Source organism: Stigmatopora argus, chromosome 17, assembly GCF_051989625.1.
Source record: "Stigmatopora argus isolate UIUO_Sarg chromosome 17, RoL_Sarg_1.0, whole genome shotgun sequence".
Taxonomy (NCBI): Eukaryota; Metazoa; Chordata; class Actinopteri; order Syngnathiformes; family Syngnathidae; genus Stigmatopora; species Stigmatopora argus.
Genome location: NC_135403.1, coordinates 3,208,193 through 3,233,016, shown reverse-complemented (window position 1 = coordinate 3,233,016; position 24,824 = coordinate 3,208,193). Strand labels below are relative to the sequence as shown.

Genomic DNA, 24,824 nt, shown 5'->3' with positions numbered 1-24,824 from the left:
GGGAGTGACCCTACTTCGCGATTTTTCGATTATCGTGGCCATGTTTGGTGACGTTTTTATTTTTATTTTCGCGGCTATATCTGGCCTAAATTATCCGCGAAAAACAAGGGATTTGTGTATATACAGCTAAGCCCGCAAACGCATACACAAATGTACACAAAAAGGTATTTTCTCTCACTTTAGCTTGGAGCGATAACTCAACGCTGAACAATGGGGAGAACAGGTTGTGTGTGTGTGTGGGGGGGGGACAATCTAAAGCCAAACCAATTCCAATACAGCACTAATGGGCCACATCATGTCAATACAATAAATAATGGCCCTTCCAGCTCTGTCAATAGTGAGTAAATGAAAATTTAACCTTTCATTAAATGTGGTCACATTATACTCTATAAGATTTTGTTTTGTAAAATTTAGTTTTTTTACTCAAGCAAATATTATTCAGTGAAGCTGTACGCTATATTCAACACATTGATAACATATTTCTGTAAAAAAATGTAATATATAAAGGAAAAATAATGGTCTGAACACTTATTTTAAATTCTCAGACAAGAGGGGCAGTTTTATGCTCTAAATTTGCTTCCTTCTAACGTCCATATCCAGACGATCTGTGGGACTATGATTGTCCAAATTTGAATCAGATGATTGCAAAATATGTTTAAATTGTCCAAGATCGATGTTTCAATAAATGAGCAGCTGGTCACAGCTCATTCATATCAGGTGAGCCAGCCAGTGCCACAACTAAGACGTCAGGAAGTAGGTAAGTTGAAGTATGTTCCTTCCAAACATTGCAGACCTCTGGTAATACCTTAAAATAAAAGATCATATTGAAGCTGCCTTTATAATTGTGTTCTGACATTGAGGGGGCGCACCGTCTAGAACTTGCTCCGGGGCGCAAAATTCCCTCCGTACCCCTCTGTAAGGAATTAATCAAAATTTAATTCAATAATTGGGCGGAAATTATATTGGTGCTTAGCGTGAGAATTTTTTTAATTTTTTTTAATGGGAAAATAGATTTAACCCCCAAAAATTAAATTCTGATGAGCCCTCGGACTACAACCCCGAAGTTCCCATCCGAAATCAAGAAGGAAATTCTGTTTTGGGGGTTCGCGGTTGTAGATTTATATGAAAAAATAGAAAACTATGGGGAACCTTTTGAAGGAGCATTGGATGATACGATACGAGAGACGAATTCACGATCCCAGATGGAGAAATGCGAGCAATGGTCGTGCAGGCGTGTTTTTTTTGGGCGCATGCATTTCTGAATTCCTCACAGGCTACGGAAAAAGGCCGAGGAAAAATATTGTAAATAATTTTGGTTCGGTGACCAATAATTGATAATTTTTTAGCATAAACATAAATATATTTATTGTAAAAGCCCAATTGAAAATATATTTATGGCAATATACAATAATGTTCTACCAATTATTTATTGCAGACCCCAGGCTCCAGCAGACCCGGCGACCCAAGTGAGGATAAAGCGTTTCAGAAAATGAGATGAGATGAAAAAAAGGGTTGTACGGTTCAGCAATTTCATTTAAATATTCATAGGACATACCCCACCCCCGAAAAAAATAAAAATAAAACATTAATAATTGACAGGTAAAATATTTTTGGGGAAACAAAAGAATATGCATTTGGGCATGTCAACAGAAAATTTAATGAACATTTAGTAGATCCTGATTTGGCAAAATAACAGCCTCTAAACCAGGGGTGGCCAAACCGGTCCTCGAGGGCCGCTGTGGGTGCAGGTTTTTGTTCCAACCGATCCAGCCCAGGCACTTTGACCAATGAGATTTCTGCAGAAAACAAGAAGCACCTGACTGCAATCCACTGATTGCACTTGTAGGACACCAGATTGGTGAAAAGGTGTCCTCTTGATGGGTTGGAATGAAAACCTGCACCCACTGCGGCCCTTTGTGGAATAGTTTGGCCAACCCTGCTCTAAACACTGCAGTAGAGGTCCACAAGCCACTTGGTGCTGGTGTGACAGATAAATAAATATGAACGTTTTAAGCCCTCACGTACATGGGGCCCCGATGATGTTACAGTATGGAGATCAGGAGCCAATGGCACCTCGGGTTTGCCAGCTCACAAAGTCTGTCCTGACATGGTGCTCTTTTGGTCTGCAACAGTGTAGCTCAGGTGTGGGCAAACCGGTCCTCGAGGGCCGCTGTGGGTGGAGGTTTTTGTTGCAACCGATCCAGCAAAGGCACTTTAACCAATGAGATTTCTGCAGAAAAGAAGAACCACCTGACTCCAATCCACTGATTGCACTTGCAGGACACCAGATTGGTGAAAAGGTGGCCTCTTTATGGGTTGGAATGAAAACCTGTACCCACTGCGGCACTTTGTGGAATAGTTTGCACACCCCATGTGTAGCTAGTAGTACAGAAACCCATACAATGTGTACGTCAGTCTGGCCATTATATATATGTTACATTTTTATTATTTTTATTCATCCCCGGGCATGCATGGGTTTACTCTGGGTACCCGGGTTTTCTCCCACATTCCAAAGACATGCATGGTAGACTGATTGGACACTCTAAATTGCCCCTAGGTATGAGTGTGAGCATGAATAGTTGTTTGTCTCCTTGTGCCCTGCGATTGGCTGCCCACCAATTCACAGTGTCCCTAGTGAGGATGAAGCGGTTCAGAAAATAAAATGAAATGAAAAATATTTTCCGAGCTTCGAGATACTTGAAAAGTGACTCTCACATTACGTTTTCACTAGTGTACAGCCCTTTAAATATCACCCTCCTATTTGAAATGTGAAAAGTCGTGTAGTATGTCTTTTGCAACTAAATAAAAATAAATACAATTGTGCTGGATTTTGCATTCCCGCCTTTGTCTTTAGCCATCGTGCACATTGCCATGTGCCCTGTCACCCAGTCCCCAAGAAAATAGGAAGAGCTTTACTGGTCCTTGGTGAGAAAAGGTTGAAGACCTCTGCTCTACAACTTCCAGTGTTGGTATAGATTCTGGTTGTAGGTATTTTGGATTTTTTGGGGGGGTAAAACAGATCCAGTTCAGTCAGGTTTTTTGGTTTCCAGGCATGGACAGCTCTCTTTAACAGAGGCAATAAGTCTTGAGGCAGGTCTGCAAAGTAAATTAAAATACTTTAAAGCTGTTTTTCCTTGTGGCCAATATGCCCTTTTCAATTAATTAGCACATGTAGGAAGAAGTAGCCCACAGGAGGAGGTTCCCTCCTGAGGAGGAGACAAAGCATTAATGGCCTTAGGGGAGACCAAGCCCTACATGCTTATCTCACAATAGATCAATATCATATCATGTGAATTTAAAAAGGTAACGGGACAAAAAGTAATCATGGTTTCATCCATTTACTAAAGAGTTTGAGGTAAGTATTAGAAAATTTAATTTCCTATCAAGTTGCAGCGTGGTCTCACTCAGTAGCAGCCGACATTGGTGGCATTTTGGTTGACTCCTGTTCTGTCAAGTGTACACTGAATTCTGTAGTGTTACTTCCGAGGACCTTGAAATGGGTTATGCTATTTCTTGGATCGAAGTCACTAGTGTGGTTAAAAAGCTCCTCAGTGGCATAGCTTCGGGGGGTGCATGAATTCAGTCTGAAAAGATATTCAGCGGCAAAGCTCTAGGGATGGATGAAATCAGTCCGCAGTATCTAAATGCTCCGGAAGTTGTGTGGTTGTCTTGGTTGACTCACATCTGCACCATCTCATAGACACCAGGGAAAGTTCCTCTGGATGATGGGACTGGTTGGGGTGGTCACCTTTTAAAAAATAAACCGGAGAGTATGTGTCCTCAGCCTCCCTGGGAAGGTCTATTTGAGGGCACTGGAGAGGAGAGTCAGTTGGGAAGTAAAATATACCATAATATATGGGGTCTGGTCTCTGTATAACCGGTCTCTTTATGTCGCCGATTCTGTTTATAACTATAATGGACATAATATCTCGACGCAGGTGAGAAGTTTAGTGACCTCAGTAGTCCATCTCTGATTTTCCAAATGATGTAGTTCAGTTGGCTTCTTTAGGCAGCAATTCTCAATACTCACTTGAAACGATTTGCAACCAAGTGTCAAGCGGTATAGAATCAGCACTTCCAAATTCAAAAGAGGGATGTCCTCTAAGGGATAAGCTCATTTCCTTTCCAAAGTAATTATTTATACTTTAAGTATCTCGGGGTCTTGTTCACAAGTGAGGGAAGAATTGAGCGGGAGATTATCAGGCGTATCAGTGCGGCGTCTGCAGGGTCTGTATATTAACCAGTCAATTTACATTACAACCCTCATCTATAATCACAATCTGTGGGTTGTAATCAAAAGAACAGGATCTCAGATACAAGCCCCTGAATTTAGTTTCCTCCAAAGGGTGCCTGGGCAGTGAGTAGAAGCCCGGTCACCGGTAATGCCAAATGCCCACTAAATTCCAAGCGAATTGTAGCTGCATCGTAACCACCTGCTTGAAAGCTCTCTGGAGTTGCTGCTTTCTGCTGGCTGACTTTTTCGCTCTTGCCAAGCCTCGCTGATGAGATTTCTGTGGACATGGTAAACATCTAAACCAGGGGTGCCCAACTCCAGTGCTCGAGGGCCCTATCCAGTCTTCTTCCATGAAGATATTTACTCGCATATAAGCCACCCTGAAAATTGCCTTGAAATTTTTGAATTTTACAACTTCTCGCGTATAAGCCATCGCCCTGATTCCCAATTTTCACTTCCATATTCATGGTTTTAATAGGAAGTAGAAATGTGTTACTTTGAAGGGAAAATCTTAAGAAAAATCATCACAAGTGGTATTTCTGAGATACTGTATGAATCAAAAGCACATTATTAGGGTCAATATCATAAGGAAGTTAATTTGCCTGTCTTTGTAATTGCAAATATCAAATTATTCAATTTTAAAAAATATCTATCTTGATGAGAAACTGATGCTTTCTAATTACAGAAATTAAAATTTTCTTACCAGAAGTTTAAGATGTTGTGGCAGCCATATTGCTTCTAATGTCAAGATATCTCAATTCTTTTGATCGTTCATATTACTCCAATAGTTGTCACTTTCAAACAAGAAATACAACGAAAAGAAAATCTAAGTAGGATTTTGTTTTATTTCAACATCAAGGCTACTTGCGTCTGGCCAGTCAGAGCACGTTTAACTAAGTTTAGACTTCAGTGCCCTGGTAAGATGGCTGCCCGGGACCTCGGTAAGATGGCTGTGCCCCAAGCGAGCAGTGACAGGAACGTGAGTTTTTTCACATTTTATGCAAGATACGTTCTTTCTTTCTTGAATTTTATTCATAGACGTCAAAATACATTTTGTTTAGCGTTTTATCTGTTTATCCTTTCTCCATTTTGAAATAAATGACTGTATCGGCATTCACTTGCGTCATGACGTCACGGCACACGCAACAGCGCCATTTGCCGTGACTTCCTCTAGTCACGGCGCCGTCAACAGTTGTATTGCATGTTGTGTTTTTATGCACATATAAGCCGTACCCTCTATTCAGTCATTTTTTTTACCCGACAAAAGTGGCTTATATGCAAGTAAATACGGTATCTCTCCACCAACACACCTCATCCAAATAATCAGGAACGTTATTTAAGCTCCTGGACAGCTTGCTGATGAGTTGATAATTTGATTAAGGTGTGGTAGAGGAGGGAGATATGGAAAACACACTGAATAGGGGCCCTCAAGGACTGGAGTTGAACACCCTTGATCAAAACAAATTGACATCCTCTGAAACAAGCTATTGTACCAAGGAGACATTTGGTACTCTAGTGGTGTGTGTTTCTAACAGTCAGCGCCTTGTTTTCACATTTTTAATTAATAAAATTATTTAAATAATGTTAAGTTTTTTTAATTAATTAAAATGTGCTTGTTAACGGGCAGCCCGGCGGCTGAGTGGTTAGCGCGTCGGCCTCACAGTGGGAGACCTGGGTTCAAATTCAGGTCGGTCCATCAGTTTGGAGTTTGCATGTTCTCCCCGGGCCTGTGTGGGTTTTATCCGGTTACTCCGGCTTCCTCCAACATTCCAAAGACAAGCATGGTAGGCTGATTGGACACTCTAAATTGCCCCAATGTATGAGTGTGAGCGTGAATGGTTATTTGTCTCCTTGTGCCCTGCAATTGGCTGGCCACCAATTCAGGGTGATCCCTGCCTCCGGCCCGAAGTCAGCTGGGATAGGCTCCAGCACCCCCCTACAACCCTAGTGAGGATGAAGCTGTTCAGAAAATGAGATGAATTGGGGCTTGTTAACAAAACTCTTCTTTGTCTCAATAAAAAAAACAAATAATAATTTTGAGTTCCACTCGAGTGTCCCTTTAAGCAAGCAATAGTGGTAGGAACATTAACTTTTTCTGATCAAACAAATGGCTTGTAATAACTCATTTCTGAGGAAAATATATTGAATGATTTTGGAAATCACACAACCAATTCTTATTACATTAACTATTGCTTTTTTGTAATGGTTTGCAGTCTTTAAAGCTGCTTGATGTTTGACAAACAGTCCTCTTCATCAATCTTTCTCTGATTGCTGTGACCAGATAAGTCTTCCTTTTTGAGTCCCAGTCATGTACCATTTTATTTCAAATCCACTTCAGATGTGTTGTTTTTAAATCTCATTCAGGCTGTTTCTCAAAATTTGTGTGACCAGTCAACTACTTTAAAAAGTTGGAAAATCATGTTCTTTTTTATCTTGACATCTCATAAGTTAGCCTTGATTACAGATCAGTCATCTCAACTCCAAGTGTGATTATTACGTTTTAAGTATAGTTGTACCTCCATGATGGAATAATCATTATTATAAATGTGTTTGCAATGAATATAAAGCCTTATAATATACATGCTTACTATATTAATCAATATATTTGCTCATCCTAAATGTGTAACTATATTAAACAATATATATATATGTGTTGATCGCTTTCAACGAAGACAAACGCTTACGCCAAGGTCGCTCTCCAGGACAGCTGTGATCAGCGAGAGATACAAGTACGCAAAGACATAAAACAATACACTGAGTTCTTGCTCCGAGGACTGAGTGCTGGACAGTGTTTTTATAACCTTCATGATGTTATTCGGTTGAGCTTATACAATTGTTCAAAACAGCAGAGACAGTTGTTTTTGCGTATGCAATTGTTTAAATCAGATTACCTTTGAATGTTTTGGTTATGTGCCGCTAAATGGACCGAAGAGTATTCCGCTCGTCAGAATGCACTGGGGACTAAGACGACGTCACATTGCATCTCCTTCGAAGTTGTAAGCAGAGTTTGTTGAAAGATGTTTTTCCTTTTTTAATTAAATATTACTAATAATGATTTAAAAGGTTTGAATCATTATTCCAACACTCCACTTACAAATACTTCTGCAGTAATACCTTGAAATACGAACTTAATGCATTCCGGGACCAATTTACTCGTATCACAAAACATTTTTCCCATAGAAAATAACTAAATACAAATTAATTTGTTCCCACCCTCCGAAAAACACCAAAAACAGGAAATTACAATGGAAAAACATTATTTTTGTTCTAATTCACTACCTACCCACAAAGTAACAAATACCTATCTAGTGGTTATGATCTTCAATACTAAAATGTGACATTACTCATTACAGACAGACGGTAGCGGCTTACCGCGGAGTGTGCGGATGAGAGACAGAGAAAGCACAGGAGAGAGACTTGACCGACGGCAATGTGCTTGTAACATAATTCATTCATTTATTCATTTTCGGAACCGCTTTATCCTCACTAGAGTGGCGGAGGGTGCTGGAGACTATCCCAGCTGACTTCGGGTCACAGGCGGGGGACACCCTGAAACGGTAGCCAGATGATTGCAGGGCATGAGGAGACAGACAACCATTCACGCTCACACTCTGATCTGACCTGTGTCTGTGTGGGGGGGTGCGTATAGGTGTACTTATGAGACTTAACAGAGATCGCTACAAATCATTTTTGTTAACATTAGTAACTGAAGTTGTCAGAAACAACAGAGAAATGTACTTTAAAAATTGCATGGATGTACCATAGCCTCCAAAACTTGCTTAAAGAAATAAGTAAATTCTCCTTTATTGATGTGTACAATTAATATATACAAGAATAAAGTTCTTAGCAATTTCATTGTGTTCATTAAAAACAGAGGTTAGAGTAAGATTCTTTAATAATTGACAAGTAATATTGATAGTAATAACAAAAAAAAGTAAATGTCATAAGAGTCCTGTGAGTGTTTTTATGTCACAATATAGTAATATAAAGGAGAGGGATTTGTCCTTAATTATCTCACACTGATTAACATTTGTGAAAAATAAATTAAATACTCACTGTTTTCAACTTTGATGCATTTACACCTTCAGTTATGGTTCTTTTTTTCTTTTTTCTTTTAGCATGTGCAAGAAACTTGTCTCTGTTTCTTCACTGCCACCAATAATGAACATGTGCACCTTTTCCCCCTGAGGCTTTCATACACAATTTAGCCAGAAAGCCATAGCTGATCATGATTTAGCTTTTGACACAGCCGGCCCCGAGGCAATAAGGGGGGTTTCATACAGATATCTGACTGCCAGACTACGATGGAGGGTAAGAGAGAAAGTGGAAAGGCTTTTATTGACTAAATGATTAAGAGGTTGGTAATGATAAATAACAGTCATTTTATTGTAGAATTCCCAGAAAAGACACAATATATAAAAAGTTGTTCGCCGGGTCTCTACACACTACAGCTCCCTATAGAGTTGCTTATTGTTAAACTCTAATGTTCTTCTGCTGGGTTGGAGGTCACAAATTGTTTTAAAAGTACCTGCTGCAATGAATACCACATAAGAGTGATGTAGAGCAGCAGTGTTATCGTCCTCTTTGGCTCACTGAAAAGGGTTCACCTATGACAGCACCAGTCTTGCATGTGGGTTTCTCTCTCTATTCCCTCTTAAGTACCTCGTTTAAAGACACCTTTGTCTCTCAACATGGTCATCTCACAATTTTGATGGTACATCAACAGTAGGCGGGAGTAGAGAAGGGCAGTATACTTAAAATGTATCCTTCCTGGGATGATTCTTAATGCCAACGTAATTTTGACTATGTGAGTAAATTCGTTCTTTTTAATGAAATGAAAACTTTAAAGTCCTTTTCAGCCCCCTTTGACTATGTGTGCCGTTAAGTTGTGCTCATTTTCCTTTAAAAAGGGACAGACTGTGTGCCCAAAATGTAATTGTGCCTTTGTTTTTTCAAAAAATCGATTCAAATCGCCCAAGAGATCGAATTTTTGACAATTTACCCAGTTTTTTAACACATGCAAAACTTTCCGACCACAAATGATTACAGTTTTTGCAGCACTACGCAGGCGCACATGCAGCATTTATCTGCTTTTTAATGTGGAGTCTACCGCCAAGCTACGAAACGACACAGTACGTCATAGGTAGAACTCCTATTGTAGTTAATGCATTTTTTTTGCCTCAGGCCACTCTCATAGTCCTTGAATACCGAGTACCAAATAGTCCAGAAATAAGCAATCAAATCCAATTAAATGACTCTAATTAAATTTTACAATAGTTATGGCTTACCTGATCAAATTACTCAGATTCAGAGTTTTTAAGAGCAGCCAATTAGTTCAAAGTACAAAGTTCACATACTCAAATTAACACATAGAGAGGACAGTGCTTTAATTTGAAATGATTGATACATCATAATTAAAAGATTATAACATCTCATCTCATTTTCTGAACCGCTTTATCCTCATTAGGGTCGCAGTGGGTGCTGGAGCCACTCCCAGCTGTCTCCGGGCCAAAGGCGGGGGACACCCTGAATTGGTGGCCAGCCGATCGCAGGGCACAAGGAGACAGACAACCATGCACACTCACACCCATACCTAGGGAAAATTTAGAGTGTCCAATCAGCCTACCCTGTATGTTTTTGAATGTGGGAGGAAACTGTGTTACGTCCACGGGAGACGTCGAGGTGAGGTAGGAGGGATTAGGCAAAACACGTGGAAACGAGGAACAAGGTAGCGTGGATGCATGGTAAGGGAATTTAGGCAGACAATCCGACAATGACATTAAACTCAGTGGGGTTTAAATAGACACATCAGGGACTAATTTTGAATCACGCGCAGCTGCACGAACGCAAGGCAGGAGGGACAAACGAGAGTCAGGAAAAACAATAGCAGGCTACTCCTAACAAACTGGAGTACCCAGAGAAAACCCACGCCGGACCGGGAGAACATGCAAACTCCACACAGTTGGACATGACCTGGATTTGATCCCAGGATTCAAATCCAGGACCCCAGAGCTATAAGGCCAATGCGCTAACCACTCGCGCCTCCAGGCCGCCTGATTATAACACAAAAGATATACTTCATTTTTATATTAATTATACCCAGGTGCAAGGTTGGAAAAATAAATAGACATTATTATTGTGTTAAATCTCTTAACTGTTATTGTGGACCCTCTAAAATAAGTAAATAACAAAAAAATAGAAAATACAAAGTACCAATTCAAATAGAAGTGGTGTAAATCACTAGTATTATGACCAAACCATACTGATTCTTTGGGCAACGATAGAATAATAGCCGATGGTACAAAGTCTGCCAATATTTAATTTCAATTAAATATTAACATGGTAATATATTCATAATTAACATAATCAGCTACAATTCACTATAAATAATAAAAAATACAATGCAAGTTTGTTGCTGAAACAATTCAGATATTTTGATCTCTTTTGGATTGGATAACTTTATTCATCCCGTATTTGGGAAATTTCATTGTCACAGCAGCAAGACGGTGAGAATGGAGATAGAAAGAATGGAAAGACATTTTAGACAAAAATAGATGGGTAATAAGTTAGTAAATAAAAAAAATAAATCCATCAATCCATCAATAAATAAATAAGTAAATAAATAAATATATAAGTAAATAAATACATATATTAATAAATAAATAAGTGTGTTGCTGAAATATATATATATATATATATATATATATATATATATATATATATATATATATACGTATACATACATACACATACGTATACATACATACACATACGTATACATACATACACATAGATGTACATGTATACATACGGTTGGTCTTAACATTCAGCCATTTGTTTTGTTAAAGAGCCTGACAGCTGATGGGAGGAAGGATCTGCGGAAGCGCTCCTTCCTGCAATGAGGGTGCAGCAGTCTATTGCTGAAAGAGCTTCGGAGGGACTCCACAGACTCATGCAGGGGTGGGAGGTGCTGTCCATGATGGACATCATCTGGTCAGGATCTTCCTCTTTCCCACTTCCTTCACAGAGTCCAAAGGACAGCCCAGAACAGAGCTGGCCCTCCTGGCCAGCTTGTTCAGCCTGTTCCTGTCCTGAACTTTAAAGGGGACAAATGATCTTTTACATTGTGATGGGTTTATTTTTGTTGTTTATTAACCAATCGATGTATTAATCCGTATTAATGTGAAATTACACCCCTGGTACTTAGCTGCTTTCTTCCTAATTGAGATGAATAGAAGAGGCTGATCCAATAGTTAACAAAAAGTAGATCAGTGGCCAAAAGAGACACTTTGTCATTTCTGCATTAATGAAGGAATTCTTTAGAAACTCCTGGCTTAATTGTACAAGGGACTTCCTGACCTTTTTTACATCTTAAATTTAGCTCCTCAAGGTGCCTTTACAAGGTGAACCGTGAGTAATGAGGTACAAAACCGGTCCATTAATTGACTTTCAACAAAATTAGGCTGCAAGTATGAGCACATTATATCTGCATTTCTTTTTCTTAATTTTTTAATAACCATTTTGAATAATAAAGTAATGTATGTGTGCAAACCACCCTGTTTTTATGAGTGTGGGCATACATTGTCTCAACTGTGTCCCAATATGTTGCGGGCACTGGCCTGCACTTGTCCCCTTTGGATAAAATGCCTATTCTTATTATGCTAGGATAAAAAAAAAATCTCACACTTAATGACTACATGCATTTGTGATTTTGATATCTCTTTTATAATATGTCTCTGCCCATTATTAGTTAATTGATCTTGGGCCATTCATATTACTTTCTTACTTAATCCTCTTTGTTCCATGTGCAAAAAAAATATGGCTATGATCACTTTCGTTTGGTGCTATTCTGTGGCGCATGTTGTACCTCGCCCCCAATAAATTCAACATCCACAATTTCAAGGTCACATTTTTTTCACCATGTTGTCTTTGGCCTTCCTGTTGACAGGTAGAGTCCATCTCAAGGCTACTTTGGGGATGCAGACCTGGTTCATTTAAAGGACATGTCGGAGTCATCTGATATCTGAAATATGAGATGTTTTACTTCCAATACCATGTTTTGGCAGTTTGTCTTGTTATACAGGACACAACTATTTGAGATCTTTTCTGGCCAAAAGATTCGGCAAATCTCATTAACAGACCTTAATTATTACTCACCTCCCTCGACTGTCTTCTTTCTGATACAACCACAAGGTGGAACAGCACAGAACAACATTGCTTTAAATCTGTTATTTGGCGCACTCATTTGTCAAATTTTCAGCAAGAGTGAAATTAGTGTGGGTGGCAAGGCACGTTGTTCTTCCCGTTTAGCACCAATATGCCAAGCAAGTGGTACAGGTTATGAGTTGGCTCATCGCAACATAGCAGATACAGTTCATGCACTACTTACCAAATTTACATTGTGAATGCTAAATGTGTGGCTATTAAAGGGATGTGCTTACTTTTGACATTATGTATTATACATTTTCTTTGGATAAATCTCTTGTGATTTCAAAGTTATGTCCATTAAAAAATATATATTTTCTCGCATATACAGTGGGCCAAATATGTATTTAGTCAACCACCAAATGTGCAAGTTATCCTACTTGAAAAGATTAGAGAGGCCTGTAATTGTCAACATAGGTAAACTTCAACCATGACAGACCGAATGTGGAAAAAAAACTGAAAATCACATTGTTTGATTTTTAAAGAATTTATTTGCAAATCATGGTGGAAAATAAGTATTTGGTCAATAGCAAAAGTTCATCTCAATACTTTGTTATGTACCCTTTGTTGGCAATAACGGAGGCCAAACATTTTATGTAACTCTTCACAAGCTTTTCACACAATGTTGCTGATCTTTTGGCCCATTCCTCTATATAGATCTCCTTTAGAGGAGTGATGTTTTGGGGCTGTTGTTGGGCAACATGGACTTTCAACTCCCTCCACTGATTTTCCATGGGGTTGAGATCTGGAGACTGGCAAGGGCACTCCAGGACCTTGAAATAATTCTTATGAAGTCACTCCTTTGTTGCCCTGGCTGTGTTTGGGATCACTGTCATGCTGAAAGACCCCACCAGGTTTCATCTTCAATGTCTTTGCTGATGGTAGGAGATTTTCACTCAAAATCTCTCGATACATGGCCCCATTCCTTCTTTCCTTTAGACAGGTCCGTCGTCCTGGTCCCTTTGCAAAAAACAGTCCCGAAGCATGATGGTTCCACCCCATGCCTCTCAGTGGGTGTGGTGTTCTTCAGATGCAATTCAGTATTTTTTCTCTTCCAAACATGAGAATCTGTGTTTGTAACAAAAATTTCTATTTTTGTTTCATCTGACCAGTCCCCTTCTGGATAATCCAAATGCTCTGTAGCCAACCGCAGACGGGCCTGGGTGTGTACTGGCTTCAGCAGGGGGACACGTCTGGCAGTACAGGATTTGAGTCCCTAGTGGTGCATTGTGTTACAGATAGTAGCCTTTGCTACTGTGGTCCCAGCTCTCAGTAGGTCATTCACTAGTTCCCCCCGTGTGGGTCTGGGATTTTTGCTCACCGTTCTTGTTGTAATTTTGACGCCACGGGGTGAGATCTTGGATGGAGCCCCAGATCGAGGGAGATTATCAGTGGTCTTGTATGTATTCTATTTTCTAATTATTGCTCCCAGAGTTGATTTCTTTACACCAAGCGTTTTACCTATTGCAGATTCCGTCTTCCCGGCCTGGTGTAGGTCGACAATTTTGTCTCTGGTGTCCCTCGACAGCTCTTTGATCTTGGCCATAGTGGAGTGGAGTGTGAGAGACTGAGGTTGTAGACAGGTGTATTTTATACCGATAATGAGTTAAAACAGATGCTATTAATACAGGCAACGAGTGGAGACCTCGTTAGACCTCATTAGAAATTAGACCTCTTTGACAGCCAGAAATCTTGCTTATTTTTAGGTGACCAAATACTTATTTTCCACTCTAATTTGGAAATAAATTCTTTAAAAATCAAACAATGTGATATTCAGTTTTTTTTCCACATTCTGTCTCTCATGGTTGAGGTTTACCCATGTTGACAATTTCAGGCCTCTCTAATCTTTTCAAGAAGGAGAACTTGCACAATTGGTGGTTGACTAAATACATATTTGCCCCACTGTATGCCATATTTGATGCAAAAAAAAAATATGACTGAATCGAGGGTATGACTTATATGCGCACAAATTATGTGAAAAGGACAAAACGCCATAACACAAGACAATGCGATATGGTCATTTATTTCATAAGAGAGAAATGACAAACTGTTAGGTTTGGTTTGGTTTATTATTTCATTTTCTCCTCTGTGTGTATTTTTGCTTTTTACCCTTGTTTGTCCCTCCTTGCTTGCCTTTCCCCGTCTCGCCAAAACGTAAATGTAACACCGTCCCTTAGAGGGGTGTAATGTTAGGTTTCATTTGGGTTATTGTGCATATGTTCGTTTTTTACCCTTGTTTGTCCCTCCTGGCTTGTCTCTCCTATCGCCCAGTTGCGCGTCCGTCGTTGATGATTAGTTAATGTTATGTCTATTTAAGCTCCAATGATTATTTTGTCATTGTCAGATCGTCTGATTTACCGTGCCATGTTTCCACATTTCCTCGTTCCATGTTCCAAGTTCCTCATTCCTTGCTTCCCCTATATCTGCTTCGCTTTCTCTAGGTTTAAACATTATTATATATTGGAAATGCTTTGTTTAACTTAGCTTATTGATGCTAAAAAGGGTCACTTTAGTACATCTGCTTGCAACCCTGATAAACAAAGGGAAAGGTCTCTATCAAGTTGGACTTATTAAAATTGTTTTGAAACCTCGACTTCTCACTCAGTCGCAAGTTCACAATGAAGATCCGGGAAGGACTCTTAATTGTTTTGACTTGGATTCCGCGACAGGTGGCGATACCATTCACCCTTCGAAAAGACTCGCAATTGTTTGATTCCTGTGTTTTGAATGGATGCTTGTTTGTTTTTATTCTTATGCAATCATTTTGATTCCTGATCTTAAGTATTTTGAATAGATAACCTTAATTGTTTTGACTCTTATGCAATTAAATGGGCAGGAGAGGATTTGATTCTTTAGAATGATCTGGGATGAAGGCGAGTCAGGATCGATTCTCTCTTGCAAGATAAAGCAGAATATGCCTCCAATGTCTTCCTTATCTTAAAGCATATCTATTGGTGAACCCAACAGTTTTGATTTTGTTATTTGACGCCAAGTCTTTTATTAGTTTATTTGCCTCCAGTTAAAGTTGTTAAAGTTTCGTTTGAGCACTAATTCCCTCATCTCTTCCTGCTTCCTTGCAATTAGCTCCATCTCCACGATTCTACGCCACGGCGTCACCGAAGACGTTACACAAACAGATAAAACGCTTAACAAAATGTATTTTGATGGCTATGAATGAAAATCCAGAAGAAAATAAACCTTATCTTGCATAAAACGTTAAAAAATAAACTCACTTTTTTGTGCCTGCCATTGCTCGCTTAGGGCGCCGCCATCTTAGCTATGGATAGCACCCTAGACCGCTCAGACACACTTCCTGGTTGTACTGCTCAAGTAAAATCATTTTTGAATTTGCTTAGGTGCAGGCAACACGGTACCCGTACGTTTCGACGACGGACGTTTGGTTGAACGGACGTTTGGTCGACGGACAGTTCGTCGAACGGATGTTTCGTCCAACGGACGTTTTGTGGAATGGACGTTTCGTCGAACGGACGTTTCGTCGACGGATTCGCTGCCGGACATTTCGTCGAACGGATGTTTCGTCGCCGGATTCGCTTGCTCTCAAAATTATAATCATGAGAGAGAGAGACAGAGTTTACTGTTAAAAGCAATCAACCAGGTAATCTCTCGCTCTCAAAATTATAATCATGAGAGAGAGAGAGACTTTGTAAATGTCAGAGCATTAATATCTAAATTTTTAATATCAAAATTATCAATAAGTTGCATATTATTGGCGTGTGTTTACATGTTATTCGTCGCCGGATTCGCTCGCTCTCAAAATTCGAAGAACTGTCCGTCGACCAAACGTCCGTTCGACCAAACATCCGGGGACCAAGTGTCCGTCGACCAAACGTCCGGTCATGAGGCAACACCCATTAGCAATGTGCAATCCAGAAGATGATTCATACAGTATCTCAGAAATACCATATGCGGTGATTTTCCTTAAGATTTTCCCTTCAAAATAACACATTTGTACGCCCTATTCAAACCATGAACACGGAGGTGAAAATTGTGAATCAGGGCACGTCTTATATGAGAGCAATTGTAAAATTCAACGATTTTAAGTCAATTTTAAGGGTAGAGTTTATACACGGAGGTGGCTAATATGCGAAAAAATACGGTAAATATGTCATTTTAGAGCGGCCCGGTTACTGAGTGGTTATAATGCCCGCAGAACAGTTCTGAGATCGGGGGTTCAAATCCTGGTGGGTTCTGACCTTCCTGTGTGGAGTTTGCGTGTTCTCTGGATACTGGTTTAGCCACTCTAAATTGCCCCTAGCTATGAGTGTCAGCATGAATGGTTGTTCATCTCCTTGTGCCCTGCAATTGTCTGGCAACCGATTCAGGGTGTCTGCCTGCCACACATAGGTGGCTGGGATAGGCTCCAGAGCCCCCAGTGACCCTTGTGAGAATAAGTATGGAAAATAAATAAATGTGTTAATTTAAGAGTTTAATTTATTTGTTAATAAAAATATGAAAAATGATAAATAATATGTTTGGTTGTTTTGCTGGGGAGGCATAGTGATCGAGTGGTGAGAACTTCTCCGACACAGTTCTGAGATTAAAGGTTCAATCTCCAGTCGATTCCAAACCTCCTGTGTGGAGTTTGCATGATTTCCCCATGCCTGGTTTTCTCCGTGTTCTCTGATTTCTTTCCATATCCCTAAAAACATCCATGATAGGCTGGTTAAGCACTCTAAATTGTAATTAATTTATTCATACCTGTAAACCTTTGCCAATTGCCACCCTTATTAATGATTGCAATTCCCCTTATTAAGCGATAATAAACTGTACAAACAATGCGGCAAATATTTACTCACATAGGGCGCACTTAAAATTCTAAATTTTTCCCCAAAGTGGATGGAGTGCCCAATCAGTCAGTTCCCTTTTGTATACACTAAATTCAAGATTATGTAGTTGTTGCTGTATGTCGCTGACGGTACTTTTGACGATTCGCCGAAAGACGTTTGGCCGACGGACGTTTGGCCGACGGACAGTTCACCGAACGGACGTTTCGCCGTAACGGGATTCGCGCGCCCGCCCCCGGATCGTGTGTGTACAAGTTTTTCAACCTCGGCCCGCGGGCCATATACGGCCCGTTACAGATAACATTCATTTAGGAATAACAAGGGCATATTTCTAAATACAAGTACGTACTGCCAATTTTGTATATTTTTTATTATCGTCGCGGACAGCCCTATATCCATAGCATATGTAATTATAAATATGTGAGAACCCATACAGCATGTTAATGACTTTTCAATGTATTTTTATCAATATTTTACTTGGTCTAAACGGCACAAATAATTAAGGAATGTCAATGTTTACATAGAAAAAAAAAATCTATAAAGTACTTAATTTTACAGAGCTTCTAAATTCTTCATTGCATTCAGCATGTTTTCTTTGCCTGGTACTCTCAGTTGACATGTATCTCTGTTCCAGTGTCAATGGTCACAGAAGAACCATATATTGTGTAACATGATAATGCTGCTTTAATTACCCTTGGTCAGCCCACTTACAAACCCATTGCCGCAGCAGTCAATATCCCTAAAGATCTATTCATGCCTTGGCTGATGGTTAACTTGGGAGCCTTTGCTGAGTGCTTTAGCCTAATTGATATCCTTATTTAGCAATGAGCCAGTGGGAGTTGGATGGGAGTTAAATGGAGCAGTTTACCAGACAATGAACATTAGAAACCAGAACCCTGATCTCACCAGCCAGACTCAATGCTGATTAGACAGTTAAAAACGATTTTTAAAATACTTATTATTTGTGTAGTTTTCACATATAATTGAATCCCATTGGTATTGTCTAATGGATGCTATTCATTATGGGTGTTAGGTATTGACTCAAAATTAGACCACAATATTTATATTTAAAAATAATTGTGCAGTTGATATTCATGAGAAATTAGGAAAAACACATTTTGAACAATCTGTAAATGCATTCATTCATTTTCTGAACCGTTTATCCTCTCAAGAATCATGGTAGGTACTGGAGCATATCCCAGCTAACTATGCGCAACAGGCTGGGGACTCCCTGAATTGGTGACCAGTCAATCGCAGGGCTAAAGGAGATGGACAACCATTCACGCTCCTATTCATACATAGGGGTAATTTAGAGAGTTCAGCAAGCGTATCATGCATGTTTTTGGGATGTGGTGGGAAACCGGAGCCATGCAAACTCCACACAGTGAGGACCGACCGGGGATCAAACCAACAAAGTGAGGCCGATGTGCACCGGGCTGCCACTAATGGAAATGCAATATAAATAAAAAAGACACAATTAAGACAGCTTAAAATGTGAAAAAGTCACTGTAACATAGCTTGCATAACTCATGTTAAAACAGACACAATTGACTCTCACTATTCGTGGTTGATCGTGACCGGACGTTTCGTCGACGGACACTTGGTTGATAGACACTTCGTCCCCGAACGTTTCGTCGAACGGACGTTTGGTCGACGGATTCGCCGCCTGGGATGTTTTGAATGGATTTACCCTAATGCTTGGAATGCGCAAGGAGGTTATTTTTAGGGTGAACGTCCCCTGGGTTGATCGCAATAAGTAGTGTGCCGGCAAAAAATAAAACCAGTCTTTCAAGCGGTCACGTCCATACAAAAAATGTGTTTACTGCACAGACAAGACGCACCGACCGATTGGGCGCATCGACCATTTTAGAGAAAATTGTAGACTTTTAAGTGTGCCCTATAGGTGTGAAAATATGGTATGAATTCAAAAAATGTAAACTGTCAGGACAATTTCCAAATTCAATGGCTGTGAACACATTGTCATCAATCTCCTTCTGAGTGGCCCCATGCAGTGTTCTGATTTTGTATAGTCATGCCAGCTTCACGGCCGTATCTGTGGCGCAAATCCATCATTTGTTTAATCCTCGGAGTCGGAGGCAAAGTGTCTTAGTCCACCCGAGAATTTGCAGTTTCACACCTCGGAAGATGCAAGGTTCGAGCGGTCAACAACGGCGCGTGCGAGCGGCAGCACTTTGTGGAGAAGAACGGTCACTGCAACTTGCAGCACAGAAACTTGGGCCGAAACACAAGCCGATACATTTCGGACCTCTTCGCCACGCTGGTGGACCTCGTGAGAATTTATTTCTATTTATTCGCAGCATAGAATGCTGTAACACGCTTACATCTCCAGAGGGCAAGTGCGGTCACTTCCCGTGTCTCACATTTAAACGCACACCTACCCGCTGAATTACAGTGGGGCAAATAAGTATTTAGTCAACCACCACCAATTGTGCAAGTTCTCCTACTTGAAAAGATTAGAGAGGCCTGTAATTGTCAACATGGGTAGACCTCAACCATCAGAATGTGGAAAAAAAGACAAAATCACATTGTTTGATTTTTAAATAATTTATTTCCAAATTAGAGTAGAAATTAAGTATTTGGACACCTACAAACATGCAAGATTTCTGGCTTTCAAAGAGGTCTAACTTTTAATGGGATCCAACGAGGTCTAACGAGCTTTTCCACTCGTTACCTGTATTAATAGCATCTGTTTTAACTCATTATCATATCCAAGATGGTGGCGCGCATGGGTGAAGCGGCTCAATGCTCTCCAGTTTGGTGTCGCTCGTTATTTACTAACATCTGCGAGGCAAACTTTTTCTACAGTCGCCAGGATTTAATTACTCCCGGAAGGAGATGCGATATATCCATCACAACAGACTACCATCGGACCTACGATATCCCCGAGGACCAGTGGCGGGCGGTGCATTTTCTGGTAGTGCCTTCAACGTATCAATCCAACCCTCAAAAACTATTTTATGACTATAAAACCTCTACTGCAGCTACAGCTGCGACACATAAAAAATAATCAATAAATTAATGCACAAAAATGGGGTAAAATCCACTTCCTAGCAGCATTTCATGATTAAATACAAATACTGGAGCTTTTCAGTCATTAAAACCAGGCAAGGGGGTGATTTTCCCGGGAAAAGACAGCGATGAACGTCAATGGCGTACGGGCAAACATTGCCCGAAAATTGGGTAAAATCCAGCCAAAAACAGCATTTATTGATTAAATACAAATACTGGAGCTTTTAGACATCAGAACGGGGCCCGGAGTATCATTTCCCCGGTAAAAAAGACAGCGATGAACGTCGATACGTCCATACGTGAAATGACAAAAAATGCACTAAAATTAGGTAAAATCCACTTCCTAGCATCATTTATTGATTGAATACAAATACTGGAGCTTTTGAGACATTACAACCAGGCCAGGGGGGTGATTTTTCCCGGGAAAAGACAGCGATGGACATCAATGGTGAAACGCCAAAAATTAAACTGGGGTAAAATCCACTTCCTAGCTGCATTTTGTGATTAAATACAAACACTGGAGCTTAAATACAAACACTGGAGCTTAAATACAAACACTGGAGCTTTTTAGATATCAGAACTTGGCCCACAATTGAAATATTATTTAGGAATATAGCCATATTTGTAATTTTACTCACCAAAAATCCTTTTTACACAATATCCATCCTCCTTTCTTTCTTCCTTCTTTCCTATCGCCATCGAAGCTAATGATGAAAGTCGGGCCTGTCCTGTCATATTTCCGGCATAGTCCGTTTTGAAAATAGCATTAAATCAACACAACAATATACTATTTGCTTGTGGAGCTAAGTTAGCGCGCTGAAAGTGCCCCACACACCATTTTTCCGGCTGTAACAGGCTTGCTAGCTTCGGAGTTGACCGCCCTTTCTTAATGATGTCTGGAAAATAGCTTTGTGAGCAAACAGAATCAATTTGTCTTTGCTTCTGCTTCTGTCGGCCATAGTGGGTGGAGTTTGCGATCTCGGCTGCCTGGGTACTGCTTTGGCCCGCCTACTAGCCAATCATAGTTTGTGAAAGCAATGACATGTCCCAGCCAGCAAAATGCTAACGCCTATGAAAAATCATTGTGGGGTTGCCAACTCGAAATCTTATTGGTTAAAAGCAACAGTCTAGTTTAATGCAGCAGAGCCCGCAAGAACTGATTGTGAAGGCTTTGAGGCAGATCTGATCTGGCAACAAATAATGGCTGAAATGTGATTGGTTAAATGCTTCAATATGAAAACACACATCTGGAAGCAATGCAACCAGGGGGAAAAGCAATGAAAGGAAGCTAACAGACCATTTGGAATAATAAATATTGATGGACAAAATATAATATGATTCAGATATTTCTTAGGCCAGCAGAGAAGGCCTTGAAGGCCCTGACGGCCCTCCACTGCCGAGGACATCTCGAGACCTCCGGGATCTCCGTGGATAGTCAGCCCACTCAGAGTACAACGGAGGCGGCCAAGGGAAAGAAAGCAAAAGTGCGGATGCCGGGCGGGCCTAGCTGCTAAGCTAAGGCAGCAACCACACCGAGCACCGCTTCCGAGTATCTTTTTGACCAACGCCAGATCCATCACCCACAAAATGGATGAGTTGGAACTTCAGATTGCTACCAACAGCTTTGTCAGGAACTGCAACATTATTCTCATCACAGAAACGTGGCGACACCCGCCAATCCCCGACGCCGCGGTATCACTAGCTAGCCAGACGCTATTGCGAGAAACGATCGTTCGAGAGAATTAAGAGGGAAAAGCAAAGGAGGGGGACTTTGCGTGTTTATACACAATGTATGGTGTTGCGACAGTAGGATCATTAACACTCACTGCTCCCCGGATTTAGAGCTATTGGCGGTACGGTGCAGGCCCTTCTATCTATCTAGGGAGCTAATGGTTATCATTGTAATGGCTGTCTATATCCCACCCTGAATAGGTGGCCAGCCGATCGCAGGGCACAAGGAGACGGACAACCATGCACAATCACACTCATACCAAGGGGCACTTTAGATTGTCCGATCAGTCTACCATGCATGTTTTTGGAATGTGGGAGGAAACAGGAATACCCACAGGAAACCCACGCAACCCACACAGATGGACCGACCTGGACTTGAACACAACAGCGCCCCCGTTTTGTGAGGCTGTCGCGCTAACCACTCGCTTCACCATGCCGCCTTACATTAAAGTACAATTTGTATTATTTTTAACAGCCAACGTCTGATTAAAACAAATTAAAACCAACTTCAGTATAGTTTAAAGTCTGAGTTTGTAAAGCAGGTACAGAGCTTTGCTATATGCTGCCTCTTTACACTCCTCAAGTAACATCCCAAATTGACCTAGACATTTATTTACCTGAATAACGGTATGTTTCGATATGACACCACTTGGCCAAGAGTGGAAGGTTTTTGTGTGTGTGTGTGTGTGTGTGTGTGTGTGTGTCTGAGTATTGTGTTTAATGGGAAGCCCAAATGACTTATGGTGGCATCACTCAAAAGCAGTGGTGTGCCGTCAGGGCCTTCAAAGCCTCTCTGCTGGCCTAAGAAATATCTGAATCACAGACTGATGTTAATTATATTTTGTCCATGAATACTTATCAAATAATTCCAAATTGTCTGTTAGCTTCCTTTCATTGCTTCCCCCCTGGTTGCACTGCTTCCAGATGTGTGTTTTCATATTGAAGCATTTAACCAATCACATTTCAGCCATTATTTGTTGCCAGGGTCAGAAATCTGCCTCAAGACCTTCACAATCAGTTCTGCAGGCTCTGCTGCATTAAACAAGCGTTGATAAAACTGTTGCTTTAACCAATCAGAATTCGATTTGACGACACCAAGGCCTTCTCGCAGGCGTAGGGATATGTCATTGCCTTCTCGCAGGCGTAGGGCTACGTCATCGCTTTCACCAACTGATTGGCTAGTGATAGAGTGGACTAGCCAGAGCTATCAAACTGTAGCTGGAGCGAGCTGCACAAGCAAATATTGTGTTGATTTAATAGCGGTTTTGTCAACCCGCAATGGCTGAAGGAGAATAAATTGATTTGTTTGCAGATTTGCTGTTAAAACCATTTTCAAGATGGACTTTTCAAGAAAAAAAAAGCTGGACATCATTAAGAAAGGTCGGACAACTCCAAAACAAGCAAGCCTGTCACAACCGGGATCGACCATTTTCAGCACTAAATCGAATAAAAACGTTTGCCAGAAATATGACAGGATAGGCTCGACTTTCAGCATTAGCTTACAGGTAAAAATGATTTTTGGTGGGTAAAATATGGCTATATTCCTAAATACTATTTCAATCTTATGATGTTATTATTGAGGATTTTTTATGTGTCGCAGTTGTAGTTGCAATAGAGGTTTTATAGCCATAAAATATTTTTTGATGGTTGGATTGATTCAGACATAGCTGAAGGTGTCGCTAGAAAATTCACGGACCGCCGCTGCTCAAAAGTTTAGTCAAAAAAATCAATTTAGATTCACTTTTCCATTCCAAACAACATCCTAACAAGTGTACAGTGGAAACCAAGATCATTTGAATGTAGATAATTAAACTGTCACAATAGACCTCACTTATACGGGTATCCTTTGTTGCACGACTACCTTTGTTTCAGTGAAGCGACCTTGGGAGTCGATTACCTCATCGCTCCTAGTCCCTATAAGCTCCCAACAGAGATTCTCACCATGTCAAATTAAAGATAAGGTCTTCCTACTGCCGACTCTTTGTTCGGTAGCTACTCTATCATTGGCATGTGGTAGTTGCTAATTACTGTGTGCTGTTAAGGGACACATATCTGTGGAGACGGGCAGTAGGGGAGACCTACAAACCCATTTTAAAAGATGAATTTTTCCATTGCACCCTATAGCTTTGTGATTTTTGTGTTCAGTTATACTTATAATTTTTCTCTCAAAAATATACAGTGGTACCTCGTGATACAACATGCTCGTCATACAACGTGCTCGTGGCACGACGAAAATTTCGATCGAATAATTAGCTCGCGATACGATTAAAATTTCGAGATGCGACCAAGCCAGGTGGCCATGACATGAGAGGGTATTTATCATTGTAGCGCACTGTCTTTTTTGCCGCATCTCTTTCGTGTATAACTACTATATCTACGAGAACTGAACGATTTATTCAGACAAGTTTCGACCAGGAAACGCACAACGCGCATGCGCGGGCAAAAAGAGGGCTTTCTGGGTAATGAAGTATACTCGTGCACACAACACCAATAGGCAATGGCACCCTTTCTCAGAATAAAACATTACTCACAATCAATACATGGGAAGCTCAGCTATTGCAATTCCTGTTATTCTTTCTGAGGAAAGAAGGTCCCGCGATCATTCTTTAAAGACTATTTCTCGTTGGCAAGTGGTCGTGCGTTATCCTATTGTGAGGACATTTGTGTGCATCATTTTCGGAATTATTTGAAGGCAATACAACAGCAAACAGTCCATCGATAGCGAACGTGAGGGTGGAGGTGTGGCAAACCGCTAACCCGGGAAACGAAGGTAACAAAAGACAAAACTAGAATTCAGTTTTGTGTAAAGTTACATTAAA

General features: G+C 40.5%; 1 protein-coding gene across 1 annotated transcript; it reads right to left on the bottom strand.

The window, feature by feature from the left end:
• Window positions 1–13,331: 13,331 nt before the first annotated feature.
• LOC144092104 (uncharacterized) lies at window positions 13,332–13,985 on the bottom strand. The gene is given in 1 exon segment (XM_077624882.1): window positions 13,332–13,985. A coding segment is annotated over 1 exon segment (654 nt).
• Between the last annotated feature and the right edge of the window lie 10,839 nt (window positions 13,986–24,824).